The following is a 14,144-nucleotide window of genomic DNA, read 5'->3' on the forward strand; positions in this document are numbered from 1 at the left end:
AAGCGTGCTGAATGCTCAAGTTTGCTTTGCCCAGTGCCAAACCTCTGACTCATTGCTGTCTCAATGCTGGACATACCTCGCTACTGACAAAAGGTGACTGCCACATATCGTGCACTACTCAACTCGAGCTCTTTGTACTCCTGTTTCTACCACCAAGGCAAGATTTAATTTTAGTGTCCGAGGACATCAGACCCGGGGCGGGTGGGAGGGACTGGAGATGGTGAGCCACTTTATGGAAAAGGAGGATGGAGATGTTTTAATAAATTATAGTCTGCTGGCTCTCTTGTTCCTTGTGGAAAGGTTGCAATGCAAGTAAATCATCTCTCTAGGAGCAAATTTTCTTTTTTTATTTAGAAGTGGGTAAAAAGCACCTTGCAAAAAAGAATGAGTCCCTGTTAGTTATTTATCATGTTGGCTCTGCTAACTGGAATTAAATGGAAAATGGGCAATGGATAAATAGTTTCATGTGGAACTTCTATGCCTGTCAACCCTAACCTGCTAACCTCTAGATCTTTTCATACCTTGTGCTGCCTTCCCAAAGCTGGATAAACAAGGCAGGGTCCTAGAGCCCTCCCATAGCTGGGAAAGCACTATCTCTAGGCTTTGGCAAGGAAGCCTTTGTGCCTCCTTTCCAAAGCCCAGCGCCTTGCTTATGTGGCTCTGGCAAGGCAGCACAAGAGCTGGGGGGAGCATCAAATGTTGCCAAGGGCTGCCAAAAAAAGGCCTTGAGAGGCACATGGGTTCTTATCTAGATGTTTCAGACTACAATCCCCCCTCGGTCCCAGCTAGCACGGATCATTGTCAAAGTTGCCGAGAGCATCTGAAGGGCACCTGCCTGAGGAAGCATGCTCTGCGTGTTGGGCTGACAATATGGAAGGCCAATACAGGTAGGGGAAGTTGCAAGTTTTATTAGCCTGCAGACAAGCGAGTGTACATGCAGGTTGCTCGCAAGAAGCCTCCCTCTTACCTGGATCTGGCGGCATGCAGGTGCAGGAGTAAAGTGTAATCTGGTTCACTTTGAATTTGGAGTTGATGGGGTAGTAGTCTGCCAATTTGATCATCTTCTTGAAAGCGTCATAGATGAAGATGAAGCTGATGAGGGAGGAGAAGCCCTCTTCCGTGAAACGGGTGAAATACTGGACTAAGAAGCTGGCGTCAGTGGCAACCAGGATAAGACACAGGAAGGCTGACCACAAACCAATCCAGAGGCGGAACTCCAGATAATGCAGGTCATTGTCTCTGCAAACAAAGAGTTAACCCAAGTGAACAACCAAGAGGCAATAAGGGACCAGGGGGGCTGCACGAAAGGAACAGAGTATTCCACAGTTTCAAAAGAAAGTGCATTTGGAAAAGCTACGTAATACGTCAAGGCAAAGGGGAATCAGATTGTGCAAACAAGGTTCAGTTGGAAGGTTTGTTCTCATTCTCCTACGTAGGGGGCAAAGAGGTGGGCATGGCATTGAAACCCCATCTCCCTAAACACTGGATTACACTCTTGATTTTGCCCCTACACCCATCTTCAACATCAGCTTTTCAGCATGTGGTGCTCACATATTTCAAGCTTGTTTCCCACAGCTAGGAGGACCCAAAAACGCCTTTACATAGTGAAAGAGTGAGGATACAATTTGCTGCATTCGATGCATTAAACTCCATTGTTTTGCAGAACAACGGCAGGAATGTGCAACGCTGCAATGGCGATTATTCCTCCACAGAGTTAGGAATGAGGTGGGGAAATACGAAGCCTGAAAGGGAAGGAACCATGAGCTCTTGCACTATTCATGCAGAAGGTCCTGGGTTCAAATCCTCAACATCTCCACTAGAAGGTTTAATGAAGCAGGTGCCTCCCCACTTGAAGAGCCACTGCAACCAGAACAGACAATTCTGGGCTAGATCAGGGCTTGGGAACTTTTTTCAGCTTTTCCCCCTTCTGAGCAACCTTCTTCTGCCCATGGGGGGGCAGGACCAGAGGCAAAATTGGATGGAGCAGCAAATATGAATGTTAACTTTCTTGCAATTGGGGCTCAACAACTTTGCTGATATGACTCAGAGATCTACCAGCAGATCCTGAGCTATTTTCTGTCCTGCTTGCAGTACTGGCGTTAAATGTGCGACCAACTTGAAAATAGAAAATCCTTTGTGGAAGGGGACTTTGGTTTCCAACCAAGATTTCCTTGGCGGAGAAGGAACCAGGCAGGAATGCACAGCAGAAACTTGCATTTCCTTGTGTGGAAATCTAAGAAATACTCCAAAGCTGCAACAGGAAGTGTGATGACAAAACCTCTCTTGCCCCTCCGTGTTTCATAATTCTACCACATTGCAAAATATATACACTAGGAAACATTCACATTACAAGCACAGTAGATCCAGGGCATTCTGTTGCAAGCAGCAGTGGCCTGTCACCACCAGCCTCTCTCTTACTTACTTGCTGAAGTTAAACAGAAGCCTTTCAAAGACCAAGACGGGCCCAGTGCTGCTCAGAATAGTGAGTGGTTGGCCAGCGAAAAGGCAAAAGAGAGCTCCTGTAACTGCGGTGCCCAGAAAGCTTTCCAACACGCCCTAGAACCAGAAGAACAAAAAGGGTAAATGCACTCCACTCTATTCTTTTAGTGCCCGCAATAATCACATAGGGCAGAATTAACAACCCACAAACCACAGTTAATTCCTTTCCCCTGAATTTGCTGCGACTCTAACATAAACTAACCAGGTGATCTCAGGCAAACTTCTCTCTCAGATTCAGCTCTGTCCTGCATCTACGCTTTGGGAACAATGATGCTTACCTTCTGCCTTGTTGGTAAGGAATTGCAACAAGATAAGCACTGAAAAACACTTTGAATACTCCAAAGCACTAAACAAATTCTATTATTAGTAGTAGCTGTAGTTAAAGTAGATGACCACAACTCAATGAGTACAAGAGTTACCGGTATCTTTTTGGCATCTGAGATATGGCCATGAACATTGAGATATGTACAAATGTAATAAATACTAATAATAACAAATAATAATAACCACAAACCATTCCCAGCACCTGCTAGGATGTCACCATATACTGTACATATTAAAATTTAACAGCAAAAGGAAAATCAGTACTGCTGAGGAAATCGAGAGCTATTTCCACCCTCCAAATGTTCGGAAACAAGAAAAAGTCATCCTTAAAAAATTAAGAAATTAGCTTAGAATTCTTAAAACATGAAAAAACCCTAATATTACAAGATTGGCTTTCTCTGCCTAACAGCTTCTAAATGTTTGAGAATGCAGCAGATGGGCGATTTTAAAGCTTCTCCCAGCCACCCCGAGGTGTAGCAACATACTGTAAAATGATTTAATCCACAACATAATGAAAAGCCAGAATTCTGCAAAGGTGAAACTAAATCCTGCCCAAGTCCTCTTCCTGGCCGAGTAAGAGGAGCATTGAGGTGTGTGCAAGCCCAACACTTCACACACGGTTGGCCAACTAACACTAACCATGGTTTAGTGCTATGTAAGAATGTGTTTGTTACTGTCCATTTTAAGGGTAGAATCTTTCAGCTCCAGTTTCAGAGTTTTCATCCAGGAAGCAACTTTGAAACATATTTCACATGCATTTTCCAACCATGGCAAAGGTTTCATCAGAAACCCCTCCTACTCTTGCAACGTCCCCAATCCATGAATTAGTGTGTCCAGCAGGAGAAGGATTTTTGCAGAGTGAAGTTCATTTTTTAAAAGAAGTCCCTTCAAGTTTTTCTGTCTTCCCATAAACATGGCTTTGCTACACACTGTGAAGCAAACAAACCTTATGTTGTGTGCCATGCAGCAATGTTAAGAATGTAGTTCAGCAGGTCACAGATACCAACTTTTGTGGACACTATAATTTCCTTTTGCAGTTTGTAAATATGAATAATAAAGATACTTGCCAGAGCCTCCAGGGCCTGTACAGAATATTTATGTGGGATTGGGGGGGGGGGGAAGATAACTGGAATGCTGAATTGGATTGGCTGACCTTATTCATTTTATTAAACGTAAGCAAAATTCTTGACAGCAGAAGTTATAAAAAGCAATAAAAGAGAGAACTACATTGCTGATGGCACTTGGAAGCGGCAAAATACAAGAGTCCTTGGCTGGCTCCTGTAGATGGTAACCGTGAGTGAGGCCCACATCCTGACCCCTTGAGCAATAATTTTCGGCCTGTTTTATGTGATCCATCATCCCAAGAGCCCCTAAACTCTCCTCAGTCACTTTCAACATTTTTTTTTACACATTCAAATGATAAATTCAAAGGCTAAAGGCCTATTTGTTACACAATATTCTATTCTATGTCTAAGAAGATATTCTATGTCTAAGAACCCTGCTTTCTCAGAAACACAAAGCCTTGATACCAAAACCGCCAGTCATATTAGAAGCAAACATCCTCACTCTGTGTTACAGAGTCAAAATACTGGACATAGCAATGATAAATGCCTCAAGTATTTCTGAACCAGTGCTAATACTAAACAAACTACTATACGAGGAATACAATACACCGAATTGTAGCACAGTTCCTAAGAATCCACTTTCCTCAAAACTCTTGTTTGCAGAGATAAGGGAAACGTTCCAGTGCGTCAGCAAATGTAAATAGTGTAGTTTCATTGAACGCAGAGAGGAAAGAATGCAGTTACAAATTGCACTGACCCAGTTCAAGCAAAGCTCTGTTTGTTGTGGAGGCTACACACAGTGAGGATCACACCTGCTTCCTGCTTCACCCAGTGGAAATGCCTGACCTAACTCTGGGCCAAGTGGACTCTCACCTGTGGGCATAATGTTTACATATGGACTACAACACTCAACATTTACCAACCTGGATGTGGTTGTTTAGCTATATAAAAGTCTTGGAAATGACTGTGTGATTTAAATATCTGTACACTGGATTTTGTGTGTGCAGGCCCCCATGAAGATACTACAAACACACATGGACTGGCCCTGAATGAGAGACAGTTGCACCCAGTGTGTGTTAGTGGGGTGCAGTACAGCTCCCCCACACTGCCTTTGTGCTGCTCATGTTTATCTGATCCAGGTGACTGATGCAGAAATTTGGCTCTTCTATAATGCTACATGTGCCACTAATTTTGTGCCTGCTTTCCATTGTTCCATTTTCCTGGCTCCGCCTCTTTCTTGTTGACCAGACTGAGCCTGATGAGCTGCTCACGTCCCTGGGGTCAGACTCCTCTTCTTCTTTGGAGCATGAAGACAGGGAGTCAGTGGGAGAGGGAACTGCCCCCAGGGCCAGTCCAAGTTGCATACAGTAAACCAGAAGGTGCTTGTGCAAGAGGAGCCCATTTTTGTTCTACCTCTCTGGCCCAAGGTCACGTTGACCGCCTCTGACTCCAGCTCAGAAGCCCTAATGGAACCACAGTCTTCCCTGCTCTGTTGGAATCAAAGTAGGCCCGTTTAAATGAAGAGGTTACTCTTGCAGAAAGTAGATCTAGCTACACCAGCTCTTATTTCAGGCTCGGTTGAAGGGTGACTGTTGCTGAAGCAACATTTGAGCCCTGCTCATATGGAGTTTTCAGCCTGAGCCCTGTAAGGAGCTGTCCAGGGTGCTACTGGAGCCTTGGCTCTGTACTGCAGAGGCTGTTGATCAAAACAGAACAGCTTTCTGTGAAATCCAGGGAGGCTTCCTTAAATCAGCTCTCCATGCTTCTCCGGAGGCAGTGGGTGGCGGTGAGGTCTATAGACTTGTCTGCTTGTCTGGCTCATCATATGGACTCCACCCTAGAGCCCAGCCTGCTTGACCTCCTTCCTCATCTGTCTGCCTGTCATAGAGAACTAACACTGGATCCAACAGACAGCCTGAAGTTCTAACTTTGCCCAGATTTTACTGGGATATCATTCACCAAAGACTGGTAAGTGTTTTTGGTGGTAACTCTACTTTGTGTGGATTTGCTTTTGGCCTGGGTTGGGAAACCTGTGGACCTCCAATTGCTGCTGAATTACAGTTCCCCAACATCTCTGAGCACTGGCCAAGCTGGAGCTGATGGGAGTTGGAGTCCAACAACCCTCTAGAGGGCTACAGGCTTTAGACCAGGCACCCCCAAACTGCGGCCCTCCAGATGTTTTGGCCTACAACTCCCATGAGCCCTAGCTAACAGGACCAGTGGTTGGGGAAGATGGGAATTGTAGTCCAAAACATCTGGAGGGCCGAAGTTTGGGGATGCCTGCTTTAGACCAGTGTTTCTCAACCAGTCTGCCTCCAGATGTTTGGGGACTACAACTCCCATCATTCCTGACCACTGGTCTTGCTAGCTAGGGATGATGGGAGTTGTAGTCCCAAAACATCTGGAGGCACACTGGTTGAGAAACACTGCTCTAGACCTTTCCAAGATTAATTATTTCCCATGGTTCTGGGGCTGAATGAGCAGCTAACTGAATCGGCTTTTTCCTGGATCCCAGGAAAAACAGCAGCATTAATGAAACTCCAACCCTCCCTGCCACATATGCACAAACAACAACAACAACAACAACAACAACAACAACAACAACAACAACAACAACAGTTGGAAGAAGGGAGATTGCTGTTTAGCACTAGTCATTATCTCCTTAGTTACTGTGCCTTTCCATGTTCTCCCCAAATGCACTTCTCTGAGCCCAGGGCAAAGGACCAACTAGTTCACTTTCTAGCCCTGGCTAAGAATTTATTTCAGTGCTGCCTGACTATGACTTCTGAAGGTACAATAACTACACTCAGGATTGACACTTCTCATGCAGGGTGATTTGCTCTGCATAATTCATTTAAATGTCAACGAATTTAATATTTCCACTGAACACAAAGATTGGTGGGTGCACGGGAGGGAGCCAACCTAGTGTGTACACACAACACAACACAACACAAGATCCAGCTGAAACTAAGCCAAATGTAAAAAGGGAATATGCTATAAAAATTGAAGGTTAGTAGCAAAGTCTCACAGACCAGGAAGCTTTGTTCGAGGTAAAGAAACCAGAGAGTTCTTTGTTAAGCTAACTTCCTTCATTTTGAGAACAAATATTTGGCCAATGATGGGGAGGTGAAGGAGGCATTCACAGTACTTGACACTGATTTATTTCCCCTTCTCCTGGAGTTTCATGTAAGCAGATGAATTTTGTTTAGATTTGCAGCAGACTGAACGTGGAACTGAAAAGGTTTCTTTTTTTTCCACTCCATGCACGCCAGCAGGAAGTTTCTTTTTTTCAAAGGCAAGTCACTTTCCATGGATAGCCTCCTTTGTTCCTTTCTGGTGGGAACATTGGGAGCCTGATTAAATCTACGCCGAGAATATGACAGGGCTCAATACAGGAGTGCTGCGGCTTAGACCCAGAACCACTTCCAAATACCAAGGTTCAGTCCTAAAACACATGACAGACTTGTAAAGTGAAGAGTGATGGGTCAAGAGCATGTGCAGAGTGCATTCTGTGCCCCGGATTATACAACCACAACAGCACATAGGATATGGGGAAGTAGTGGATAGCATGGTGGGACTGTGCTACTCACCTGACTTCACTGTGACCTTGCCCCTATCTATCCCAGTACCCGGCAGTGACGCAACCTGAGCCAAGTGAGCAACGCAGCCCCACCATGTTTGTTATTGATTAGGGAGCTTCCTGATCAGGGAACATACCTTCCCAATACTCTCGAATCATGACAGCACTCTCTTTAGAGATTCAGCACTCACTGATCTCTGCCTGGTGCTGATTAACCTAGTTAGAATATTGCGACCAATCTGAGCTAGCACCCTTAGTGCTTGTTTGAGTGAATACTTCTGTTTTGCTCTTGCAAATTGTGGCGTTACTGATCTCGCCGGCATATACAAGATTGCTTATAGCATTTTCGCCCCGGTGCCCTGCACACTTTCCTCCAATATCTGATGCATGCAAGGTCTTTCAAGTTGCAGCTGACCACAGCACAGGTAATCTTGCACCATCTGAAAACCCAAGTGTCTCACTGGACCAGTTTTTAAAAAGGTAAAGGACCCCCAGTTAAGTCCAGTCATACTTGTTTTGTATTTGTTTTTCTTTGCACAGCAGATCGCAAGGCTGTGCTGTTTGAAGCGGTCGTGAAAAAGAAAAAAACCTGTTTTTGACCAAGCCCAGACTACTGCAGTTGCAGAAGTTTGAACTGTCTTGCTCGGAGCCATGGCTCACCTGCATGTTGTCCGTAGCATCTCCCAGCAGCCCCCCAAAAGTGATGGCGTTGGTTACAGTAGCCAGATAGATGAAGAGAATGGCAGACAGAGCTTGGATGTTGAATGCATCGTAGAAGTCGCTGGCAAAGAAAGGGGCTTTCCTCTTGATGTCTTTGATTAAACCGCCGCAGAACCTAGCAAAGGGAGAACCATGTGCCACAATTACATGAGTCAAGGCACAAAAGGAGGAATCTGAAATCAAGAAGCCTGTGTGCCAGTGCTTACAGCAATCTAGCGAGATGCCCCGTATCGGTGCGCAGACTTTTGTCACTAACCTGCCAGTTCGTTGCAACTCCTCGCAGTCCCCGTGACCCCCGCCTCCATTTCCCCCGTCGTGTGGAGTGTCCCCGTTCATCTGCAGATTCTCACCACCTGAATACATGTTTTTCCTGAGAAGAAAGAAAGAAATGACAATTCAGCTGGGCTTCCATATATCCAGGATCTTTGGCCTGTGACTTTGGATTCCGCAACTGCGACGAGGCACGTGGCATTAAGGTGTGCCATTTTAGGCGGTGAAACTTAATTACTGCACCAGTGACGGGGTCTTCAAATTTTGTGGGTTTTGTTTTGTTTTGTTTTTTTGAGGGGGTGAGGAATTCAAACATGCTATTACTTTTGTGACTGGACAACACTTAGCTTGGCAAGTCTATATTTGGCGAAGAAGCACATAAATTGCTTTCGGAAAACCAAAGAATTTTAATTTTACCTTATGAAAATGTCGGGTCTTGCTAAACAAATAAGTACGTATAACTGCAAGTACTTGGGAATCATTTTTAATGATCCCTATGCAATTTAACACACATTTTACTTACCAGGCAAAACCAAATTCTATTAATTTAACCAAAATATCCCAAGTCCTGATACAACCTTTTTGGCACGCCTCGATTTTGGAATATGAAAGCTGAAAAAGTTGGCATGCCTTAATGCGGCATATGCACCTCTCTTACCTTTTGTCTGAAGACGGGAGGGACTTGGGGGGCTCTATCCTGATGGCTGGGTCCCACTCCCCAGGGGGGAGCACAATGACTTCATCCAGGAACTCATCAATCCCAGCGATCAGGTCCTGCCTGTCTTTGGCTTTGTAGGCAATGTCGTGGAACACCTGCACGTAGGGAGGAAAGGAAAGGCTGCCATCTTGCAAATACTTCTACAGGTGCCTCATTTATGAGGTCATCCTCTTTGTCCATCTAGCCCAACACTCTTCTCTTCTGCCTGGCAGCAGCTCTCCAGGGCTACAGGCTGAGGGCTTTCCAATAACCTGTTACCTGATCCTTTTAGATGCTGGGGATTAAATCTGCAGTCCTCCAAGTGCAAAGCACATCCACCACCCACTGAGCTATGGTTCCTCCCTGTTATGTAGCACTAGCCAAATTGCCACCAGCCGAACTGACAGATTACCTTTTATTTTGCAGAGCTTTTGCTTAAGGGGGGGGGGAAGCAGGCAAGTAGTTTTCAGCAAAGGAGGAAGCAGCAACGGGGTGTTTAATTTTTCCTGCACCTGCCACTTTTCAATGCAACAGTTTCCCAGGCTACTCCTGCTGCCCCTGCAGCTGGGTTTATTTCTGGTCTCTGAACCAGCGATGCAGGTTTCCTGGAAATTTTTCGAATTGGAAAATGTTCCTGTGCAAATTAGTTTAATTGGGATTGCAAAAAAAATTCAGTTCACATCGGGTGATGCCCTGGAGAGTGATCTAATTTAGGACGTCTAATTTACCTGCATTTAGCAAACAACCAAGCTCACCTAATACTGCCTTTGAAGTTGGTCCTTTTCACCTGCTCACTGCTACTAATGAAATTATGAGGCAGAGAATTTTCCATGGGAAAATAAAGCACCAGAAAAGTTTGCTACCCACATCACTGCTCTGAACCTAGCTGGAAATAAAGTGGGTGTGAGGAGCTGAAAGGGGAATGGTAGGCAAGGAAATTACTCCTCAGCCACCTGTTGCCTATAAGTTACCTCCATCCTGCCATTTTACTGATGTTTGGCGGAAACCTGTGTTCAAAGACACAGGACTGCCACCACCCCAGGAAGTTCTGCTTCTAGACAGTCAAGACTGGTTGCAGTTTCCTATCACTTGGTGGCAAGCTGAACACTTTACTCAACGTAATGCATGGAACAGCCTTCAAAATCTCCCATTCCTGGAGATTCACAGAAGACTGCCCTGGACATTTCCTGGAAGTATTGCAAGATTGGCTCTTTTGAGGCTGTGGCTAGAAAAGCTAAAGCTTTTATCTTGTGAACCACCCTGAGAGCTTGTGATGAAGGGTGGTAAAAAGGTAAAGGTAAAGGGACCCCTGACCGTTAGGTCCAGCCGCGGACGACTCTGGGGTTGCGGCGCTCATCTCGCTTTACTGGCCGAGGGACCCGGCATACATCTTCCGGGTCATGTGGCCAGCATGACTAAGCCGCTTCTGGCGAACCAGAGCAGCGCACAGAAATGCTATTTACCTTCCCGCCGGAGCGGTACCTATTTATCTACTTGCACATTGATGTGCTTTTGAACTGCTAGGTTGGCAGGAGCTGGGACCGAGCAACAGGCGCTCACCCCATCACGGGGCTTCAAACCACCAACCTTCTGATCGGCAAGCCCCAGGCTCAGTGGTTTAGACCACAGCGCCACCCGTGTCCCAACAACAACAACAACAACAACAACGCAAATACTGGTTAATGCTAAGTGAACAACACAGAAGAGAAATTACCTCATCAGACATCAAAGTAGCGATGGCTCGGCCAATCTCATGGTATGATTTAGCTTTGCCTTTGGGACCCAGCAAAATGAAGAGGAACCTGACCCCCAAGGAGGAAAAAGAAGGAACAAACAAATATTGTCATGATTCACTTTGGGAAAAACCAACATAGTATATCTTCAGTAAAATATGTACCACCAAATTAGATGAAAGCAGTGGAGCATGGAGATTCATAGAATTTGTATCAGTTGGACATTAATAAATAACAAGAAGATATAGCAGAACTTGTTGTATCATTAACATCAGAAAAACTTTAATAGCAATCCAAGGAAACTGGAAGGCTATGAATCATAGAATTGTAGGATTGGAAGAAACCCACAGGGCCATCTGTTCAAACCATCAACCTGGCTGGGACCAAATCCCAAATCTCTGGATCTGTTCCAGAAGCGCTGCGTCTGTGCATGTGTGCGGCGCGATTCAGTGCTTCTGTGCATGCGCATGACATCATTCATCGCGTCTGCGCATGCGCAAACCACCAAACCCAGAAGTAACCCGTTCCGGTACTTCCGGGTTCGGCGCGTACGTATCCCGTGTCGTTCATAACCCGCAGGATTCGTAACAAGATGTATGACTGTAGTTGCCTTTTAATAATAGAAAACAGGATCAAGAAAAGGAAGGGAGGGAGAGAGGGAGGGAGGAAGAAAAGGCTCCTTAACAGGGAGCTGTGGGGAGGTGGGGACCTTCAGTCTCACCAACTGCTTCATGGGGGCAAGACCAACCAGAGATGAGCTGCTGTGCTCATTAGGCCCGGCATTCCTGTGCAGATCCTGTTTTTGCTAAGAAGGAGTTAACTCCAACTTGCACAGTGTGATTTAATGCTGGCTTTCTCCTGTCTATAGAGAACACTTTTTGTTGCTGCTGTTATTCCTTAGTTTAAAACTGGAGTTTTCTTAAATATGAATGCATGCTCTCTCTCCCCTCCCCCCTTCTGATTTAAGTAATGCTAATACAGCCATGGACTTGAAAAGGCTTCTAATGTTTAAAACAGGCATCCCCAAACTGCGGCCCTCCATATGTTTTGGCCTACAACTCCCATGATCCCTAGCTAACAGGACCAGTGGTCTGGGAAGATGGGAGCTGTAGTCCAAAACATCTGGAGAGCCGAAGTTTGGGGATGCCTGGTTTAAAATAACATTTGTGAAAAAACCAGAGGCTTTCTATTAGGTATTTTAGGGACAGAGATTCTGAGTGAGCAGAAAATACTTTTTTAATGTATGCAACGACAGCAGCGAGAATATTACTGGCCCAGAGATGGAAAGAAGATAAAGTTCCAGCCAAAGAGGAATGGCTGGTGAAGTGGATGGACTATGCTGAAATGGTGAAATTGACCGGAAGAATCAGAGACCAGGAGGAGAAGACGTTTAAAAAAGAATGGGGGGAAAATTATAATGTATTTAAGAGAACACTGTAAACAACTAAAAACTTTGGCAGGATTAGAGTAATACTTGTAAAGTACGAAACACAATGGAAAAGTCAATAATATTTATAACAAATTAGGGGGGGGGAGGATAAGCTGAAAGAAAAGGGGATTGACAATGAAAACTAGAGAAGGCGGGGGGATTCCGAGAATCCAAAATGTGAAGGTGAATGATATGTTTAAACTGAAATGTGTTATGTAAATTTTAAAAAAGAAAAGAAAAGAAAAGGCTCCTTTACCGGGTAGGTACGGGGACTTCTGTAAGAGCACCGAGCATAACTGCTTGCTGCAGCCGAACGAAGGCAATGAAAGGGGCTTCCAGGAAGTCGACTTCTCCCACCAGGACGTTGGAGGCCTCGGCATCTCGAGGTAACTTCTTCATGAACTTGTTCTTCAGCTGCGCGGGAGAGAGAAAAGACACAGGAGTCTTGTGAGAATGAAAAGGGTCTTGTGGTTTAAGGCAAACGAGTTTAATTATGGCAGAAGCTTCTGTGGGCTACAGGCCACTTTGTCAGATGCATGGAATGCAATCTTCAGTTGTCAGGTATATAGATTTACCATATTTTTCCTTGAATAAGAAGACATTTTTTCCCGAAATAATTTTTTTTTTTTTGTATCTACTGGACTTACACCTCTTGTGAGAGAAACCACAGACAGTTAAGACATGCTGTTTATTATTAATTTACAAATTGCCTTCTACCCGTATGTCACTGCAATTTAATAATGGCTGTGCACCATAATAGCCACAACAGCCACAACAAGAAGAGCGTCCCATTTACGTGTGCAATATTACGTGGAAATGCCCGAGCTGCATTTCCGTTTGGAGGTAAAAGCAGAACAAGAGAAGGAGGCAAAAACGTTTGTGAAATGAAAGACGTCCCTGCCATCCCTTGATAGATTACTGGTGGAAACTGCACCAGTGGTGGGGAAAGGTCTAAATTTCAGAGTAGCTTAAGGTGACAAATTGATGCTCCAGTGAAGGGCAGAGAAGTTTCCACTTCTTACTCTTTCTTCTTTGAAAAGTGCAGCTGGAAGGATATTCCAGCTGCAATTATTCATCTTGTCCTTAGTGTTCTAGCCGACACCACACACGTGACATTCTGCAGATCCCTTGAGGATAAATCACAAAACCACATTTGCTTCGGAAAGCCCACGCAAACCGAGCACATACTAGATATATTGGGATGCTCCCATCTCTTACCACTTGTACCAAGTCTTCCCCCTGGAAGATGTCACAGACTACCTGGTGGCACAAGGACACTGTGTCCAATTATGCAATCTTGTGGTCCACATACCCAGATGTTTACAGGGTCCCTAAAATCCCACACCTATTGGGAGATGCCTAAAACGGGAAAGCACGACAAAGTGCAAGTAGATAAATAGTGACTGCTCTGGTGGGAAGGTAAATGGCATTTCCGTGCGCTGCTCTGGTTTCGCCAGAAATGGCTTAGTCATGCTGGCCACATGACCCGGAAAAAACCGTCGGCGGACAAACGTCGGCTCCCTCGGCCAGTAAAGCGAGATGAGCGCCGCAACCTCCGAGTCATTCGTGACTGGACTTAACTGTCAGGGGTCCTTTACTTTTTTAAATATTTCCAGCATGCACTCGATTCCATCCCAAAGAATATGATTGTTGTTGCTGTTACTGTTGTTATATTTGTAAGCTGACAGTATAAAGGCAATCTGGTACTAAAAGATAAAGCAACAACAGTAGCTGAGAAACTGCTACCAACATGCAGGTAAGTCGTATTAACAGAAGATGCTAGTCTTTATTGAATAATCTCCAGCTGTCGAGTGTTTTGTACTTTGCA

At 45.0% G+C, this 14,144-nt stretch overlaps 1 protein-coding gene across 3 annotated transcripts in view; it reads right to left on the reverse strand.

The window, feature by feature from the left end:
* Positions 1 to 14,144, reverse strand: part of SLC4A4 (solute carrier family 4 member 4) — a 191,034-nt gene that overhangs the window by 41,263 nt on the left and 135,627 nt on the right. For all 3 annotated transcript variants that reach the window (XM_035103066.2, XM_035103068.2, XM_060278361.1), the window contains exons 8-14: positions 12,573 to 12,730; positions 10,869 to 10,956; positions 9,116 to 9,270; positions 8,444 to 8,557; positions 8,128 to 8,302; positions 2,423 to 2,556; positions 968 to 1,239 (exon numbers count right to left, since the gene is read on the reverse strand). In XM_035103066.2, coding sequence (XP_034958957.1) covers positions 968 to 1,239; positions 2,423 to 2,556; positions 8,128 to 8,302; positions 8,444 to 8,557; positions 9,116 to 9,270; positions 10,869 to 10,956; positions 12,573 to 12,730 — 1,096 coding nt within the window. The remainder of the gene's footprint in view (positions 1 to 967; positions 1,240 to 2,422; positions 2,557 to 8,127; positions 8,303 to 8,443; positions 8,558 to 9,115; positions 9,271 to 10,868; positions 10,957 to 12,572; positions 12,731 to 14,144) is intronic.

Source organism: Zootoca vivipara, chromosome 9, assembly GCF_963506605.1.
Source record: "Zootoca vivipara chromosome 9, rZooViv1.1, whole genome shotgun sequence".
NCBI lineage: Eukaryota > Metazoa > Chordata > Lepidosauria > Squamata > Lacertidae > Zootoca > Zootoca vivipara.